We start from the raw sequence: 16,800 nt of genomic DNA, 5'->3' as shown, positions 1-16,800 counted from the left end.
GCGCGTCGGCCTGGCCTGGGAAAGACCCACTGCCAGTCGTCACCGGGGTGATCGGTGAGTCATGCCAGCTTCTGAATGGGCTTCGTCCTTCCTTCTCTCTGTGGCCCCATGCCTGTGGGGACAGTTCACTAGGGAGGGACGCACTTGTCCCGAGAGGGACCCAGGACATGGCAGAGCTGTGACCGGCCCCTCCTAACCCCTCAGGGTCAAGGTCAGGCCCAGGGCCCAGGCCGTGCAAGGCAGGGTGGTGACCAGGGCCAGGCGACACAAACCGCCATGAACAGGGGCCTGAGACCATAGACGTGTGTCTTCTTGGTCTGGAGTCCAGAATTCCAAAATCCAGGTGCCGTCAGGGCTGCCCTCCCTCTAGAGGCTCCGGGAGGGTCCTTCCTGCCTCTCCCAGCTCCAGGGGCTCCTGGCATTCCCTGGTGTGTGGCCGTGTCCCTTCACTGTCTGCCTCTGCAGTCACATGCTGTCCTCCCTGCGTCTCCCTGTGTCTCTCCTCTTCTTACAAGGACACAGGTATTGGATTTAGGGCCACCCCACTGCAGTGTGACCTCATCCTTCCTAATTATATCTGCAAAGTACTATTTGCAAATAAGTTCCTTTTCTGAAGTTTTGGGTGGATGTGAATTTTGGGGGAAACCATTCTCCCCATGACAGTGACCTTGGGCAAGCTCTTTACCCTTTACAGGCCTCAGTCTTTCCATTTTCAAAATGGAGCCACTTTCTGGAGGGCATGAAGAGTGAGTGAGGTGCCACCCCTGCTCTGAGGCAAGTGGTTGACAGGTGGCATCAAGACAAGGAGCATATTGTCCATTTGGAGGCAAGGAGATTAATGATCCATCATTTGAGCTCATGTTTCCATAAAGGAGGCCAGTCTACAAAGGCACAGGGAAGTGCGTAATCACCCAGCGAATATGGCCCCTAGAATGACGAGCCAGCCTCTAGGCGGAAATTGGGATTCACGGACGTACTTAGTGGCTGATGCAGTGTTCATATGTCTGCAGACAGGGACAGACGGACACTTGTGGGGAGGCAGGGATGCGTCCTCCCCCCCGGGTCACTGCGGCCTCTTTGAGTTTCAGAATCAACAGCTTGAATAGCACTGAGCGCCCTCTGTGCGCCGGGGGCTGGGGGCGGCCCCACAAACATGGGCCACATTGTTGGAAGGGTTGTTGGAAGGGCGAGGGCCCGGCCGTTTTGCAGAGAAAGGAGAGACTCAGGGAGTCGGGTTGACTTGAACAAGGCACCTCATCACCCAGAGATGCAGGGGAAATTCCTATTTCCTGGGGTCTAGTCCAGAATTCCTGCCCAGCTGGAGCCTTGTGGTCCAGACCAGGGCTGGTGTTGGAGGAAATGGAATTTTGCTGATTCTCAAAGTGAGTCTAGATCATCTTTCTCCCAAGAGCCCAAAGAGAAAACACTATGCTTCTATCTAAACAATTAAAATAAATCAACCAGGGCTTATGTCTTACACACAGCACTGACCCCATGAGGAGGCATGCCCATGGGGGCCTGGGGCTGATCGCCCCGTGTGCGTACCAGCCCACAGTCCCCTGTCATCCCAGGGCCACACAATGTCCCCTCCTGGGACAGTCCTCCAGGCAGCTGGAACATGGCAAATGCTTGAAAAACCACCTCCGTGCAAACGAGGGTGACCCCGCTTAGGGAGTAGACAACTGCTGGGCCTGGGTCTGTTTGCTGACCCTCTGAAGGACATCCTGGCCTCTCAGGGAGGCTGGAGTTAGACTGTTCAGCCTCGGTTCGGGCCGTGTCAGAGCGACTGGGTGCAAAGGGAGAGGTGGGAGTGGAAGGGGCATGGGCGAGGGCGTCTGCCCGCCTGAGCCTGGCCCTGCCCGCCAGCCGGCCGCTGCTGCGTCAAGGCACAGCCTGCGTTCTGCACCTCGGGGATCGTCCCCTGCATCTGAATGTGGCAAGCGTAGCCCTGGACACAAGGGGTCACTTCTTATCCCCTGACCCCCCACGTGCAGCTGGCCAGGGCTGCCTACCTGCTAAGATGGATGCTTCCGTGGCGAAGGTCATGGCGAATTCCCGGATGATGTCTGCAGGGCTGTCGTTCACGAAGAAGCCCAGGTAGCTGACAGAAGAATGGAGAACCAGGGGGACCGCCGAGGGGAAGGAGCCCAGCACCCCGTCGCCAGCCCTCTTCAGAGCCTCATACAGACAGTCCACCTTGTGGTCCTCACACTGAGGGGACAGGGAGGGGGCCTTCTCACCTCCGCTGCCAACCTCATTCATGAAATGATGCAGCCAGGCCGCTTTCCTGGTCACCGTGCTGTCACATGATTTATCTACCCATGTGCCTGTCCTGTGCCTGCTCCTCAGTTTCTTAGAGATTGCAGATGAGATTTCTTGTGGATGAAATATCCTTTATGTGTCCTCCCACTACATCCTGTCCCTGCACATCATGGCCAGTCTACCCCTGCCGCAGTGCCCCTGCCACGGTGGCCTGCCGTGGTGCTCCCTGCCCCCCCAGCCAAACTGCTCAGCCGACCGCTGTGCTGCCCTGCCCTGCCGCCCACCCCCCAGCACACTGCCTTCCAGCCGGGCCAGCGCCCCTCCCTGTTCCTGGGCTCCGCGTGCCCACTTCCAAGGCTTGGAGGCCTTCCTCCACATGGAAGGCTCCACATGACCATGTGAGAAGCCGACAGACCCAGACCCACGTCCCCACAGGAAACGGGCTCATTCCTGTCTTGTGCCAGCAGGGGCTCCCTCTGACTGTCCAGGGTTTATTCCCTGAGGTCTACACCATGGGAGAGTTTTTACGCGCATCTCCATCTCCTTTCTCCGGCCATCCCCGTCTGCCTTATCTTTGCAGCCCATGTGGCCTGGGAGGCCCTGCTGCACGGAGTGCACTAGACTCCCAGGCACTGAGGGAATGATCACCTGTCCCCATGTGTGTCTCCATCTCAGATACTCACCTGGGAGCACAGAGTCACATAACAGAGCTGTCATCGCCACCATGTGGTGATTTCACAGTATCAAAGGCAAAGATGGGACCCCTACTGTGCTTTCCTGACTGGGAGGGTGCTCAGCCACCAGGACTGGGCTGGCGGTGTGGGTGAGAGGGGCGGCTGATGCGAGGGTATGTGTGTGTGTGTGTCATCCGTGTGTCAATGTCTACCTGTGTGTGTGTCTGTGTACCTGCATGCATCTGTGTACCCATGTGTGTCTATATACCCATGTATGTGTACTCATGTGTGTCTATGTACCTGTGTGTGTGTACCCATGTGTGTGTCTGTGTACCCACGTGTGTCTCTGTACTCATGATGTGTGTGTCTGTGTACCCGTGTGTGTGTCTATGTACCCATGTGTGTGTGTCTGTGTACGTGTGTGTGTGTCTCTGTACTAGTGTGTGTATTTCTGTGTACCTGTGTGTGTCTGTGTACCCATGTGTGTGTGTCTGTGTACCCATGTGTGTGTCTGTGCACCTGTGTGTGTCTGTGTACCTGTGTGTGTGTACTTGTGTGTGTGTATCTGTGTACCCATGTGTGTGTGTCTGTGTACCCATGTGTGTGTGTCTGTGTACCTATGTGTGTGTCTGTGTACCTGTGTGTGTCTGTGTACCTGTGTGTGTGTACTTGTGTGTGTGTCTGTGTACCCATGTGTGTGTGTCTGTGTACCTATGTGTGTGTCTGTGTACCCATGTGTGTCTGTGTACCCGTGTGTGTGTCTGTGTACCCATGTATGTGTCTGTGTACCCGTGTGTGTGTGTCTGTGTACCCATGTGTGTGTCTGTGTACCCATGTGTGGGCTGGGACAAGGAGCAGAGGCCCAGGCCTGCCCCCTCACCACCCATTTCCAAGGTCCCCTAGCTCTGGCTGCCCTGCCCTGGTGAGCTCTGAGGACACGTCAGAATGGAGTGTGACTATCACAGAGGCCTTCCTGGCAAAGACAGGCAAGGCGACCCACTCACCTCAGTGTGCCCAGGGCATTCTGGGTTTTGGCACAGAGAATCATGTGTCTTGGGGACCCCCGCCCCCGCCCCCTGCAGACCGGGATGTCTCTCAAGGCTCTGGGAGGCACTGCTCTCCGGGGCTGTCTTCCGGAAGCCTTCCCTGCAGAGGTTTGCGTCCCCTCCCCATATGGTGCTGTGGAGCCAGGAAAGGAGGGCACCTGGGCCCTCGGGGGCCTCAGCATAGGGGCGTCCTCAGCGTTTGCTGAGAGCAGAGGCCAGGCACCAGCTGTGCCCACTCCAGCTCCTCTGCTGGGGAGCCGCAAAGGAAGTGGCTGGCTGTCCATCATGCCTCATTCTTAACCTCCTCCTCTTTTGGGCAGCCCAGGTCCTCCTCGCATTCCCAGGACCCCATGAAACCCCATATTTCGCCATTTTCTAAACCGGGGCTGGTGCCTGAGGCAGGGAAAGTCCTGCATTTGCAAGTGGCCAGCTAGTCCACCACCCATTTCTGAAGCACCTACTCTGTCTGAGGCACTGTGCTCATCTCTGGGGGTACACAGACACCCTTTCTCGAGGGGCTCCATCCAGTGAGGGATGCAGAGCTGCAGCAGATGCATTGTCACACGACACAGAAGTGCCACTAGATGTGGATGAAAGATGGTGGGGGCACAAAGGACAGCAACCCCTTCTGCTTGGGGAGCTGGGGAGACTTAAAAGGGAGGGGATACGTGAGTTGGGTTCTGAAGGGTGCATAGGGGTTGACCAGCTGAAGCTGAGGAGCAAAGTGGAGGACATGCCACTCAGAAAGACCATCTAACACTACAGCTATGGACCACCCCATGGAAATAAATCAAGTGGCTGACTTCAATTTTGTTCCATCATTACCTCATTACCACAGAAAAGTGACGTCAGCTGCCATGTTAATAAGCACTGGTGCCACAGAGGGGCCAACTCACCGTGAAGAATTCACAGAGTGTGATGTGAGGGAAGACCTCGTGAGCTCTGTTCTTGGTGCACTGACGCTTGCTCTCTCTCCAGAACTCCTGAAGCTCCTCCAGCAGGGATCCCGTGGGGCAGAGGAAGAGGGCGTACTCCTGGGGGATGGGATCATCTAGAGAAGGGTCATTGCAATGACAGTGCAGCCTGCAACACAGGTCAGGCCACTTTCACCCAGCGTCATGACAGAAAGGTTCTCGCTCCATGTAGGATGGATGACAGCAACTCAGAGTAACAGCCATGCTAAGCGCCCAACGGGGACATGCTGCCCAGCTGACCCTCCAGCTGCCTCTTGGGTGAGTCGCACCAGGCATGGGGCCGTGCGGCACAGAGCAGGTGGGCGTCCACTCTGGCCTTAGCCCCAGGTTAGTCTGATCCCCAGGTCAAAGACCAGGAAAGCCAGAAAGGTGATGGAAAAACTCAGAACCTGGCTTTCAAATGATCTTTGAGGTCTAGCCATCTTAATGTTGAAAATACTTTGCAGGAAAAATTCACATTTTAATGTTATCTCAAAGTTCAAATAAAGTGTAAAAGTTAAAGCCACAAAAAAGCTAGACAAAATTTAAGTGGCTATTGTATTTATTGTATTTTCTTTCTATTCAGAAAGTTATTTTAAATATAAGGGAAAATATATATAACCCCAAATTCAAGTTTATACTCACTAATAATAAAAATGCAGATTAAGATGACGATAAGGTACCATTTTTCTCATCTGTCAAACTAACAACATGTTTTTCAAAGGACAAAAGTTGTGCTCAATTGTGTGAAAGGTGCAGTGAGACTTAAGGATGAATTTGTGCAACTTTATATAAAACAATTTTCTAGTATGCATTGAAAGCCTTAAAAAACCCATTCAGCTTGAACAAATAATTCCACTTTCAGAAACCTAGCCAAAGCAAAAAGCAAGAAGTGTAGATAAAACTGCATGTATAAAATATTTATTGCAGGGTTATTTGTAATAGGAAAGGAGGAAATGCTAGATAAATGACAAGAAATTTATTTATCATCTGCTCATAAGCAATTGTGGTTTTGAAGACTTTCTAATGATTCTGGGAAGTGCCTGCAACACAGTATTCAGTTTAGAAGGCAGGATACAAGCCCTTGAGAAAATATCAGTTATGCGGATATATTCTCCTTAATAATAAAAAAATACCAACAGGGGAAGCGAGCCACGTTGCTCCTGGCTCGCACTCCCCTTCTAGAGGTGATCTCAGTTGTTAATCTGCTTTTTCTTCTGGGAATTTAGGTAACAAATCCATAGATAGCACTTGCATGTGTTTTATATAAATCAAGCTCTTGTTCAAGTCATTCTACAACTCGCATTTTTTGCTCAGCAGCATGTTTTTGTGATGTATCCCTTTTGATATGGACACATCTGGTTAGGCTTGTCACAGTGACTCTTCTGAGGGTCCACGATATTCCTCCTATACATGGTTATTATTTCATTCATCCATTTCACTGACAGACATTCACATTAAAAAAACATTTCATAACCTGTGATCAAGATCTTTGTACATGTGCTTTTAGGCCTTTTGTATCTTTGCAGGGAATGTACTTAGACATGGAACTGCTGGGCAAGTGGCTACACACATTTTCAGCGTTGGCAGGTGCCCCAGACTGCAGCCCGGAAAGAGAGAGAACACCCCTGCTGGACCCTCGCCTCATGGCACTTGCTATTGCCTTTGTTTTTAATGGCGTCTTAATTAAACTGGCTGAGTCTGGGCCGCTTTGTCTCCCTGCTCCTTAGTGGGACTGAGCCAGAACCCGCAGGGACCAACCACGGCTTTCACAGCAGGGGGTTTGGTTTGTAATTCAAATGCGGCAACTGACCTCAGAGTTAGACTGGCCCTGAGGGTTGCCCGGGTGCTTGCCTTGGCTAGACCTGAAGGAGGGGGCGGATTCCCAGCGAGGGCACACCAGACGCTCAGAGACCCACTGCGGCTCTTGCGCCCCTGCTCAGGGGAGGGCACCACAGTCTGGTGGGACCTGGTTTTCATTGTTTGATTTCCACTGAGGTCAATCCGGGGTAAGGGTGGGGGACTTCCCACAGAGGGGCAGAACGGTGGCATTGCGGCACAGTCAGGCTGGACTGGGTTTTAGAGAATGGGGTGCCCTCTCCTTGATCCTCAGCAGAAAACAGAGGCCCACAGCAGAGGGCAGCTTGCAGGGTGCCGTGGCTGGTCCATGGCAGAGCTGCCTGGAACCCACAGCGCCCTGAGGCCCCCAAGCCCTCCGCTCCTGGTCAGGTGCAGGGGGTCAGTGTCTCTGGGGGCATTCATGACCACCAGTAAATTCTCTCCCCCACTGAGGGGGCCTGAGAAAGTCGTATCCTCTGTCTTAGGTCAGCAAAAATGGCTCTGCATTTACTTAACAAATCACATGAATTTTTTTCTTCATAGGCAGATGTAATTTGGATTAAATCAGATTTTTAGGTGAGGAAAGCTGGGGTCAAAGCCTCTCCCCTGTTCTCTTTTCCCTGGGTGCTGGGTGGGCAGGCCCAGAGTATGGCAGACACCTCCCAGGGCACCCCCTGCACTGCCCACTTCGGTCCAGACATGCTCCACACCTGCGAGGCTGGCCCCACTCACCAGTTCAATGCCTCTTCCACCGTCTTTCTCCCAGTAGCTGCCAATGCCTTTAGCCTGGAGGGAAGTGGAAAGCGATGCTCTCAGAACCCCGCCCTGCATTCCCCAGAAGGAGCCAGAGCAGCGGGGAAGGCCCCGGAGCCCGTCAGGCCCCCAGGTCTGCTGCCCAGCTCCACAGCTGGGCACAGTACCCGGGCCTCCTCCGGCCTCCGCTTCATGCCACTGTGGGGTTTGGAAATGTAGGCCATCCGGGCTTCCCTTTGCACTCTCCTCCATGGCTCCCACCTCCAGGCCTGCACGTGGAGTCCAAGCTAGGGCCCGCCACACCTTCAGTCCTGTCTGCCCCGCCCTTACCCACGCACTCTGCCCCAAAGTCAGGTGGGCCCCCTCTCGGATCCTCAGGCTGGCCACCAAGGGCCACATCCCTGGTTTGCACATCCGCCTTCCTGCTAGAGGCAGCGCTGTGCCAAGATGCCCTCGAGAAATGGCAGCAGGTCTTTCAGGCTCGGCTCAAGTCCCTCCTCCTGAGGCCTTCCCCAAACCACCCAAGCGGGCTGGATAGGCAGACCCCACAGCCCCCAGCGCACATACGGCCCCCACACTTCTCAGCACAGCGAGCTTGTGTCCATTCGCCTCCCCTACCAGATGTGGAGGTCCTGCGGCCCGGCTGGGACTTACTCATCCTTGTAACCTGGACCTGCAGACATTGAATTGAATTGAACTGAATGGCACCAAACGGGACAGAACGGAATACGGCTGAGGTGATTCGCTCAGGTGTTCAGCCGGACAGAGCCAGGCTGATGAGGAGCCCAGTACCATGCTGCCCAAGGCTGCTAATTGGGGATGAAGCCACCTGGAGAGGTTTCAGCAGGGAGACCTTGGCACGGAGCCTTACCTGAGGGTGTCCAGCCTACATGCGAGCTCAAAACACACTTCTTTACCCCAACATCTGACTGTTGTTCAAATTAGAGGGTTTTCTGACTACGTGTGGGTGCTCCTGCTTCAGCCATACAATAAAATGTGGGCTACAGAGGCACCAAAGGGGGGTCCCGTCCAGCCTTACCACCCCCCGCCCTCTCTGGCCTCAGCGTCTCTGGCTGCACCGGACGGAAGGTGCCTGGGATGCTGTCTGGCCCGCAGCAGTGGTTCTGCTCCCCATTTCCCAGGCCCCCAGTTTACTATGAATGTTATGGGGATGACAGACTGGACTTGGATTGGAAAAAGAAGGGTGGGTGTAACCTCAGAGCAGTTTCATCCATTTGGTTAGGGTTTTATGACAATGTTTAAGGAAAGTTTGCCCTCCTCCTACCCTAATACCTAAGGGGCCTTCTGCTGTATTTCGCTATGTGACTAAGCACGTGGAAGGACCAGATCAAAGAAATCGGTTTCCTGTGGAAGCTGAAACCCCAAGTCAGTACAGGGCTCATGGCTTTGGGAGATTTCCCCGCCTGAGAGGGGGGTCTCCTGAGGTTAAGTATTCCATGTGCGGGCCTTTTCCTTGGTAAGGAGGATCCTGCCAACACTGTTCCAGTACTTTCTTAACCATTTCGTTTCTTTATCAGACATTCTAGAGGTTTTCCCTATGGACAAATGCTTTCACCACAACTGTTTGGAAATATATTCCTATTGATGGTTCTCTCAACAGGTCCCAGCATGGGAGACTCACTGGGCTTTGGGGTCTTGAAAATCAGAGCCTGAAATACTTCAATATGTCATCTCAGAGTCAGGGAACTGCCTGGTATAACCAGGCCAAAGCACCTCCCAACCCCCAGAAATGGGGGTGCTTCTAATTCTCACACATTTCAGGACCACCCCATCCCCCAGCCATCAGAGTTTGTCTTTAGAAGGCAAAGATCATGCCATGTATAAAAAGCAGAAAAGGACCCTATTTTGAGACAGTATCTTGCACTGTGTGGTGCAGCCCCGCAGCAGGAAGTAGCATTCTGAGCTGCCTGCAGGTTGGGGCAGGGGCTGCACAAGGGTCTGTGGGGTCTTGGGCACAGGCAGTACTCACGCGGTGTGCACTGGGAAGCCCATCCCCAGGAGGGAGTCCAGGAGTGAGGGTGCGCTGCGGCCTTTGAGCCGGTTGGAGACCTTCGCGTAGAGCTGAGTCTCCCCAGCTGCCATCTCTTCCTGCCCGCGGACTGAAATGAGCAGATAAGCCAGAGAGCAAGGGCAGGCGAGGCTGAGGCTGCGAAGGAAAACCTCAAGCCCGTTTTGATCTTTCTGACAAAAGCTAATATCCTGTTTGCACTAGAGGATGGTTTTTCAGAATTTTCTTTGCAGGTCGCTGGGGTGCTGCACCCACCAACTCTGTTTCCACTGTGGGGCTCGGGTTCCAGAGGGTCGCCAAGCCCTTGTGTGGGATTTGATTTTGCACTGACTTGGACTGCATTTGGGGACCAGTGTGCACAAGAGGGGGTGTGCAGGGAGGGCAAAGGAGTACAGGCCAGGGGTGGGGCTCTCTGCTGGGCTGGGTCTTCGCCGGCTTGTCTGGAAGACATTCCACTGTACCCATTGTCTCCATTAGCTCAGAAATTTGGGGTTCTTTTAGTTATTCATTGAACTTCTTTCTCAATTCTAAAAACTTTTAAAGTTTCATATGCATGCAGAAAAGTTGGCAAATCCTAAGCGTGCAGCTTTATGAATTTTCATCAGGTAAGCATACACACCTGAGTTGTCCAGGAACCCTCAATAAAACAGTGGTCCTCAAAGGGGGGGAATTTTGGCCCCCATCCCTGGGGACCATTGTCAATGCCTGGAGACATTTTTGCTCTTCACAGTGGTAGGAGTGGGTATTTGCTCCAGGTGTCTAGCAGGTTGAGGCCTGGAATGCCACAGTGCACATGAGAGCAAGAAAGATCTAGCCCACACTACCAATAGCATCAAGGTTGAGAAACTGCTCTAGAACATCACCAGACCCTCAGCACTGCTGCCCCAGCCCCAGCCCCTGGCCCAGCCCCCTACAGCATGTGCTCTTTTGGGTCTGGCTTCTTTTGCCCAAAATTATGTGTGTGAAATTTACCCACATTGTTGCTTGTAGCCATAGTTAGTTCACTGTATGTAAATGTGCGCCTGATGAATGCACTTCATGGAGGAGTGGGACACAGGATACGTGCATGCTTCATTAGAAACTGCCAAGTGGTTTTACAAAGAAGTTGTTCTAGTTCACCCTCTTGCTGGGAGTGTATGAGAGTTTTTGCTGCCATACATCCTTGTCCACACTTGGTGCTGTCATTCTTTTTAGTTTTTAGTGTAGTGGTAGCTCTCAGTGGTTCTGATTTGCATTTTCCTGAACTGCATGACACTGAGCGCGCAACAGGCTATTGGCTATTCAGATAACCTCTTTAGGGAAGGGCCGATTCCAATCTTCTGACTTTTAGAATTAGATGGTTTGGTTTTTCTTATCAGTTTCTGGGACCTCTGGAGACATCTTTTGTTAGATCCATTTGGTGATTATAACTTCTTCCAGGCTGTGGTTTCCCTTTTTCATCCTATAATAATGTCTTTGGGTGAAACTACATTTTTTAATCTGAATGAAAATTGATTAATCAATCTTTTCTTTTATGGTCAGAACTTTCTGCACCCCATTTAAGAAATCAAGGTTAATCTGACATTGATAAGATAGTCTCCTATGTTTTCTTCTTGAATCTTTACTAATTATACTGTTCAGATTTAGCTCTGTAATCCACTTGAATTAATTCTTCATATGAGGCAGGGTTAAGTGTTTATTTATTTCCCTGCATCTTATTCATTGAAAAGACTCCCCTTTGCCCAGTGAACTGCAGTAGAGTGTTTAGTATAAATTGAGTGACTGTATCTGTATTTGTTTCTGACTCTACAATGTCCTTGTATTTGATCTGTCCATTTTTGTGCCCACACAACACTGTTTTAATTACTATGGTGTTACACCCTCTGATTTTGTCTCCAGGATTGTCTTGGCTCCTCTAGGCTTTTTGTTTTTTCATATAAATCTAAAAATCAGGTCGCCATAGTGAGCCATTGGAGAGTGTGGGAAGACCCACAGCATGGCCATTTGATGGTCAACAAAGGGACCAATGTGATTTAATAGGGGCAAGGCTGATCGTCTCGGCAGATGGCGCTGGAAACTGCGCATCAGAATGGGGAAAACATGAACTTCAGCTCTTCACATCATGAACAAAAATTAACTCAAAATGTGTGATGGACCTAAGCGTAGAAGTTAAAACTACAAAACTTCTAAAGGAAAACCTAGGAGAAAACTCTTTGCTCCATAGGAGTTTGCACAGCTTTCTTATGATGTGAAAAGTATGAATTATAAAGGAAAAAAATGGATAAGTTGGGTTTCATCAAAATTGAAAACTTCTGCTCTTTGCAAGAAACTATAAAGAAAATGAAAACGCAGGCCACAGCCTAGGAGAAAATATCACCATATGTACTTGGCAAAGGACTTGTTTCCTGAATATACAGAATATGACATAATGTGTACACACACCTACTGTGTGTATATATATATGCTTATGATGAGTAGTAAGAAAACAATTCAGTTTAAAAATGGGCAAAAGAGGTCAATGGACACTTGACAAAAGATTTTACATGAATGGCTAATGAGGATGTGAAACAATATTCAACATCATTAGTCACTGGGGAAGTGTAAATTAAAACCATAATGTGATACCACAACACACTTCCCAGAAGAACTGAAATTGAAAAGACTGGCAATGCCAAGTTTTGATAAGGCTGTGGACTAACTGGGACTCTCATACATTGTCCAGCCACTTTGTAAAACATGTTGACAGTTATAAAGTTAGGTGTGCATTTATTCTATGACCATCCCTCTCTGAGCTCTCTCCAAGGACAAATGAACACGTATGACCACACAAAGACTCGTGGATGAATGTCTTTGGTGGCTTTGCTCACAGTGGACCCAGACTGGAAAGACTCTGAATGTCTCCCAACAGGCGAATGGATGCACAAATTATGGGATATTCATCAAGGAGGCAGCATTCATCAACAGAAAGGAACACTCCTCTGATTCAGGCAACAACACAGGTGAATTGAAAAGATCATGTGTTGACCAAAAGAAGTCAGACACAGGATTATACACACTGTATGATTCTACTTAAATGAAATTCTTAAAAAGGTAAAAGTAATCTATATAGAGAGAAAGCAGGTAAGTGGTTGCTTGTTGCTAGAGTCTGAGGGAGTTTTGGGGTGATGGAAATGTTCTGTATCCTGATTTGGTGGTGACTATGTAGGTGTATAGATCTTCAAGACTGAACTGAACACTTAGAATGGATGCATTTTTATAATGTGTAAATTAAACCTCAATAAAATTAATGTTTAAAAAAGAAATGGAAGGAATACTAAAGACAATAAGAAACAGTATGCTCATTTCCACCAAAAAAGGCCTGCTGGGATTTTGTTTGGAACTATGTTGAATTTATAAATCAATTTTAACAACATTGAGTCTTCCATTCCATGAATATGGCATATGTCCCGATTTATTTAATTTCTCTTAGTTATATTGCATAGTTTTCCATTTCTTGCAATTCTGTCACAAATTTATGCCTTTGTGTCATATGTTTTTCATGCTATTGTTTAAAAATTATTTTTTTTCCATTTGTTTGTTGTCCGTGTATAGAAATACAATTGGTATTTATATACTGACATCACATCCGATAATCTGGCTGAGATCACTTATTAATTCTAATATTTTATGGATTCTTTTGTATTTTCTATATACACAATTATGTAATCTTCAAATAATGCCAATTTTCCCCTCCCTTTCTAATATTTATAAATTTTATTCCCTCTCCTTGCCATATTTTTCTAGCAAAATCCTTCAGTGCCATCTTGAACAAAAATGGCTTTTTTAGTAGATATCCTTTGTCAGATTAAAGAAGTTCCTTTTCACTTCTACTTATAGGGTGTTTAAAAAAAATTGTGAATGGATATTGAATTTTATCAAATGTTTTTTCTGCATCTATTTATCATATTGTTTTCTTTATTTAGCCAATGGGTAACTTACACCTACTGACTTGTGAATGTTAAATCAACCTTGTTTTCCTAGGATAAAACCTCCTTGTTTATAATACATCATCCTTTTTATATATTGCTGGATCCAATTTGCTAATACTTTGTTTAGAATTTTTGCATCAATATTTGTGAATTAGCTTGGCCTGCTGTTTTCCTTTCTTGTAATTTCCTTGTCAGATTTTGATGTCAGTGGAGTGACCAACTCACTCTGATTTTCCTGGGCTTGGCACTGAAAGTTCCTATCCCAGAGCCCCCTCCGTCCCAGATGAAAGAGGAGTGGTCATCCTGCGTGTTAGTGTTATTCTGGCCTCATAAATAAGTTGGGAATTAATAAGTAAATTAAGCAAGACTTTTGGATATAAATTCAAAGTAAGACAATGTGAAATCAATAGCATTTTGATTTACCAGCAACAAAGAATAACAACATGAAATTTAAAAAAGAAAGAACTTATAGTAGCATAAAAAATGATCAAATACCTGAGAATCATCTAATAAATGATGATTCTCTAAATTTTTATAAAAAACTGGTATAATGTCTTTCTTAAATGTTTGAAAAATCTACAGGTGAAGTCATCTGACCTAGAATTTTCTTTATTGGGAATTACGGGTTTAATTTACTTAACAGACGTAGGACTATTCTTCTTGTACCTGTGTTACTAACTTTGTTTTCAAGGAATTTGACCATTTTATCTAAGTGGTTGAATTTCCTGGCATACAGTCACAGGTCATCTTCATTTTCTTTCAATTCAGTTATGTAATTTTCTGTGTAGAGGTCTTGCAATATTTATTTGATGATTCTCAGGTATTTGATCATTTTTGGTGCCACTGTAAGTTATTTCTTTTTAAAATTTCATGCTGGTATTCTTTGTTGCTGGTAACTCAAATGCTATTGATTTTACATTATTTTACTTTGAATTTATTTCCAAAAGTCTTGCTTGACTTATTTATTAATTATAATAATTTATATTTATAATTTTACAGATATTCTATGTGCAAAAGTAATGTTTTCTATGAATAATGATAGTTTTTGTTTTTTCTTACCAGTACATGTTATTTTCTTTTAAAGTTTGTTCCTCTTTCTCTCTTTCTTTTTTTTCTTTTCTCTTTTTCCCTTTTATCCTCCTTTCTCCTTCTCTCCTCTTCCTCCCCCTCCTCTTTCTTCTTGTTTGGGATTCACTGGCCTGGCTTGGTTGGCAAATACTGAGTAGATGTGGCATATGTCCCTATATTGCATCTTCTTGTATTGTTCTCCTGCTCAGTGGAAAAGCTTTCAGTATTTCACTTTTAAATGTAAGTTATATTTTTTTAATGTGTTTTTCTTTGAGGAATTGAAAGGCAAAATAATTTCATAATCAAACAAATTATGGATCTTAAATTTGAAAGTCTGAAAATAAACAAGACTTATTATCCAGAAGGAAAAAAGTAGATTTGGGGTCTGAAATATATTGTCTGCTCATATGCATTTTTCTCTTTTACATAGTATACCACTTTTTGAGCAGTTGTGCTTTTAACATATTAAAATGTAAATTTCTCCTTAAAAAGAAATCTTACCTGTGTAAGCCAGGAGATGCCCCATCTAGCTTAATTCTTTTATCTTACCTGAAAAGCTGTCTTCCAGGCCAACAGTGGGAGAATGAAAGCGCCCCGGTCCTCAGGGTCTCCTGTGGGCAACCCCAGAGCCTCCCTTCTCTCAGTGAAGTGGTCCAGGTGGAGGCAGAGACCAGGCCTGGGTCTCAGGCTGGGCGCACATGGTTAGGAAAGGTTCGGAGCTCTGAGGGAGCCCTTGGGGTAGACTGTCCCTTCTCCTACCGCCAACCTAAGGCCCTGCCTGATGCTGGCCTAGTGAATATTAGATGCCAGCCCTAGGTACACACACTTCCGTTTCCTTACACTTTTATTTTGAACACAGTGGAGTTGATTTGTAGGTAACCCTTCCAAGGGGCTAATTATGGTGGTGCAGGTTCAGCCACCCTCACAGGCCCTCTGCCTGCTACTGACAGGCAAACTGGCTTGATCTTTGATCTCATCTCATGCACAGGCCAGTAAGTTAACACGTTAGTACCATCTTGTGATTGCTTGTGGCTTTTTGCAGGTCTGCTCACTATTGTTCATCCACCTTAGTTGACAACAGCTCACTGACATACACGGAGCCCCTCATACGCTCACTTGCGCTGTGAGTGTGCCCCAGGCTGTCCTCCCAAGGAGCACCAGCTATGATGCTCAGGTAAAGTCAAGAAAAATGAAGTCCTGTCTCCCGTCACTGTCTTTGAGGGATGTTCGTCCAGGTCCTGGAGACAGCAGTTAGGGCGGATGCAAGGAGGGATGCACAAGCTGGAAGGCACTTGGCATGACATCCTAAAGACACTGACAGGTATGTGGGCAGTGCTGGGAGGCAGGAAAACAAGACAGAATAAACCACAGTCAGGGGACTTAATCTCTCTGGCTGTTGTTGCCATTGGCGAATCCCGTTGCCTCTACCTTCAAAATCAGTCCCAAATCTCCACTGCACCACCAGCACCCTGGTCCAAACAGTGGCCTTGGGGGCCTGTGAGGGCCATGGGGGCTATCAGTAGCCTCCTCTTGCTCTCTGTGCATCCCCCCCATACTTGGTGCACACACAGGGGTCCTGGCTTGCCCTGCTCCCCTGTGACTTTGCATCACACGGAAATGAAACCCGAGGCCTCCCAATGGCCCCCACCCTCCACGATCTGCCCGGTGGCCTCTCCAGGCACATAAGCTTTGTTGGGGTTCCTCAGTCATTCCCAGCTCATCTTCTCCTCTGGGCCTTTGGCACTGATGTTCCCGTGCTTGGGACAACCTCCCCTCTTAGCTGACAAGACCTACTTTATCCCTTCATCGAGGTGGTGACAAAATGTCACTTCTTCCTAGAGGCCCTCCTCCACCACCCTCTGCTCACTCTCAGAGCCTCTCCAGTCCCATTTCTTCCTGGAGTTTGTTGCCACCCGAGACCACAGGTGCCTTGTCCCTTCTGCCATCTGCTCTGAATCTAGATGCCCGGCTCATGGAAGATGGCCTGTAAATATTTGCTGAATAAATGAATGCCTGATTCACATCTAGCTCTGCCCCACTGGCCTTCCAAAGGGCGCTCAGTCCCCTTACCCACAGTGGCAGGGCTCTGTTGCCTCCTGATAAAACATCTTTGAACTGTATTGTGTGCAGAAAGCTCTTGGGACACAGAGGCCCCTGCCGAAAGGGGCGTGAAGTGTCTCTCTGGAGTGCTCACTGCAAGATCACTTCAGATTCTCAGTCTTTTGTCTG

General features: G+C 48.3%; 1 protein-coding gene across 3 annotated transcripts in view; it reads right to left on the bottom strand.

Moving 5' to 3' along the window:
- Window positions 1-9,642, bottom strand: part of UBASH3A (ubiquitin associated and SH3 domain containing A) — a 34,189-nt gene extending 24,547 nt beyond the window's left edge. For all 3 annotated transcript variants that reach the window (XM_036876894.2, XM_036876893.2, XM_057504900.1), the window contains exons 1-4: window positions 9,518-9,642; window positions 7,507-7,560; window positions 4,879-5,065; window positions 2,013-2,211 (exon numbers count right to left, since the gene is read on the bottom strand). In XM_036876894.2, coding sequence (XP_036732789.2) covers window positions 2,013-2,211; window positions 4,879-5,065; window positions 7,507-7,560; window positions 9,518-9,630 — 553 coding nt within the window. In that variant the 5' untranslated portion in view covers window positions 9,631-9,642. The remainder of the gene's footprint in view (window positions 1-2,012; window positions 2,212-4,878; window positions 5,066-7,506; window positions 7,561-9,517) is intronic.
- Between the last annotated feature and the right edge of the window lie 7,158 nt (window positions 9,643-16,800).

The sequence above is a fragment of the Manis pentadactyla genome, chromosome 1 (genome assembly GCF_030020395.1).
Source record: "Manis pentadactyla isolate mManPen7 chromosome 1, mManPen7.hap1, whole genome shotgun sequence".
NCBI lineage: Eukaryota > Metazoa > Chordata > Mammalia > Pholidota > Manidae > Manis > Manis pentadactyla.
The sequence above is the reverse complement of the archived record's forward strand: the minus strand, read 5'-3'. Positions and strand labels throughout refer to the sequence as shown.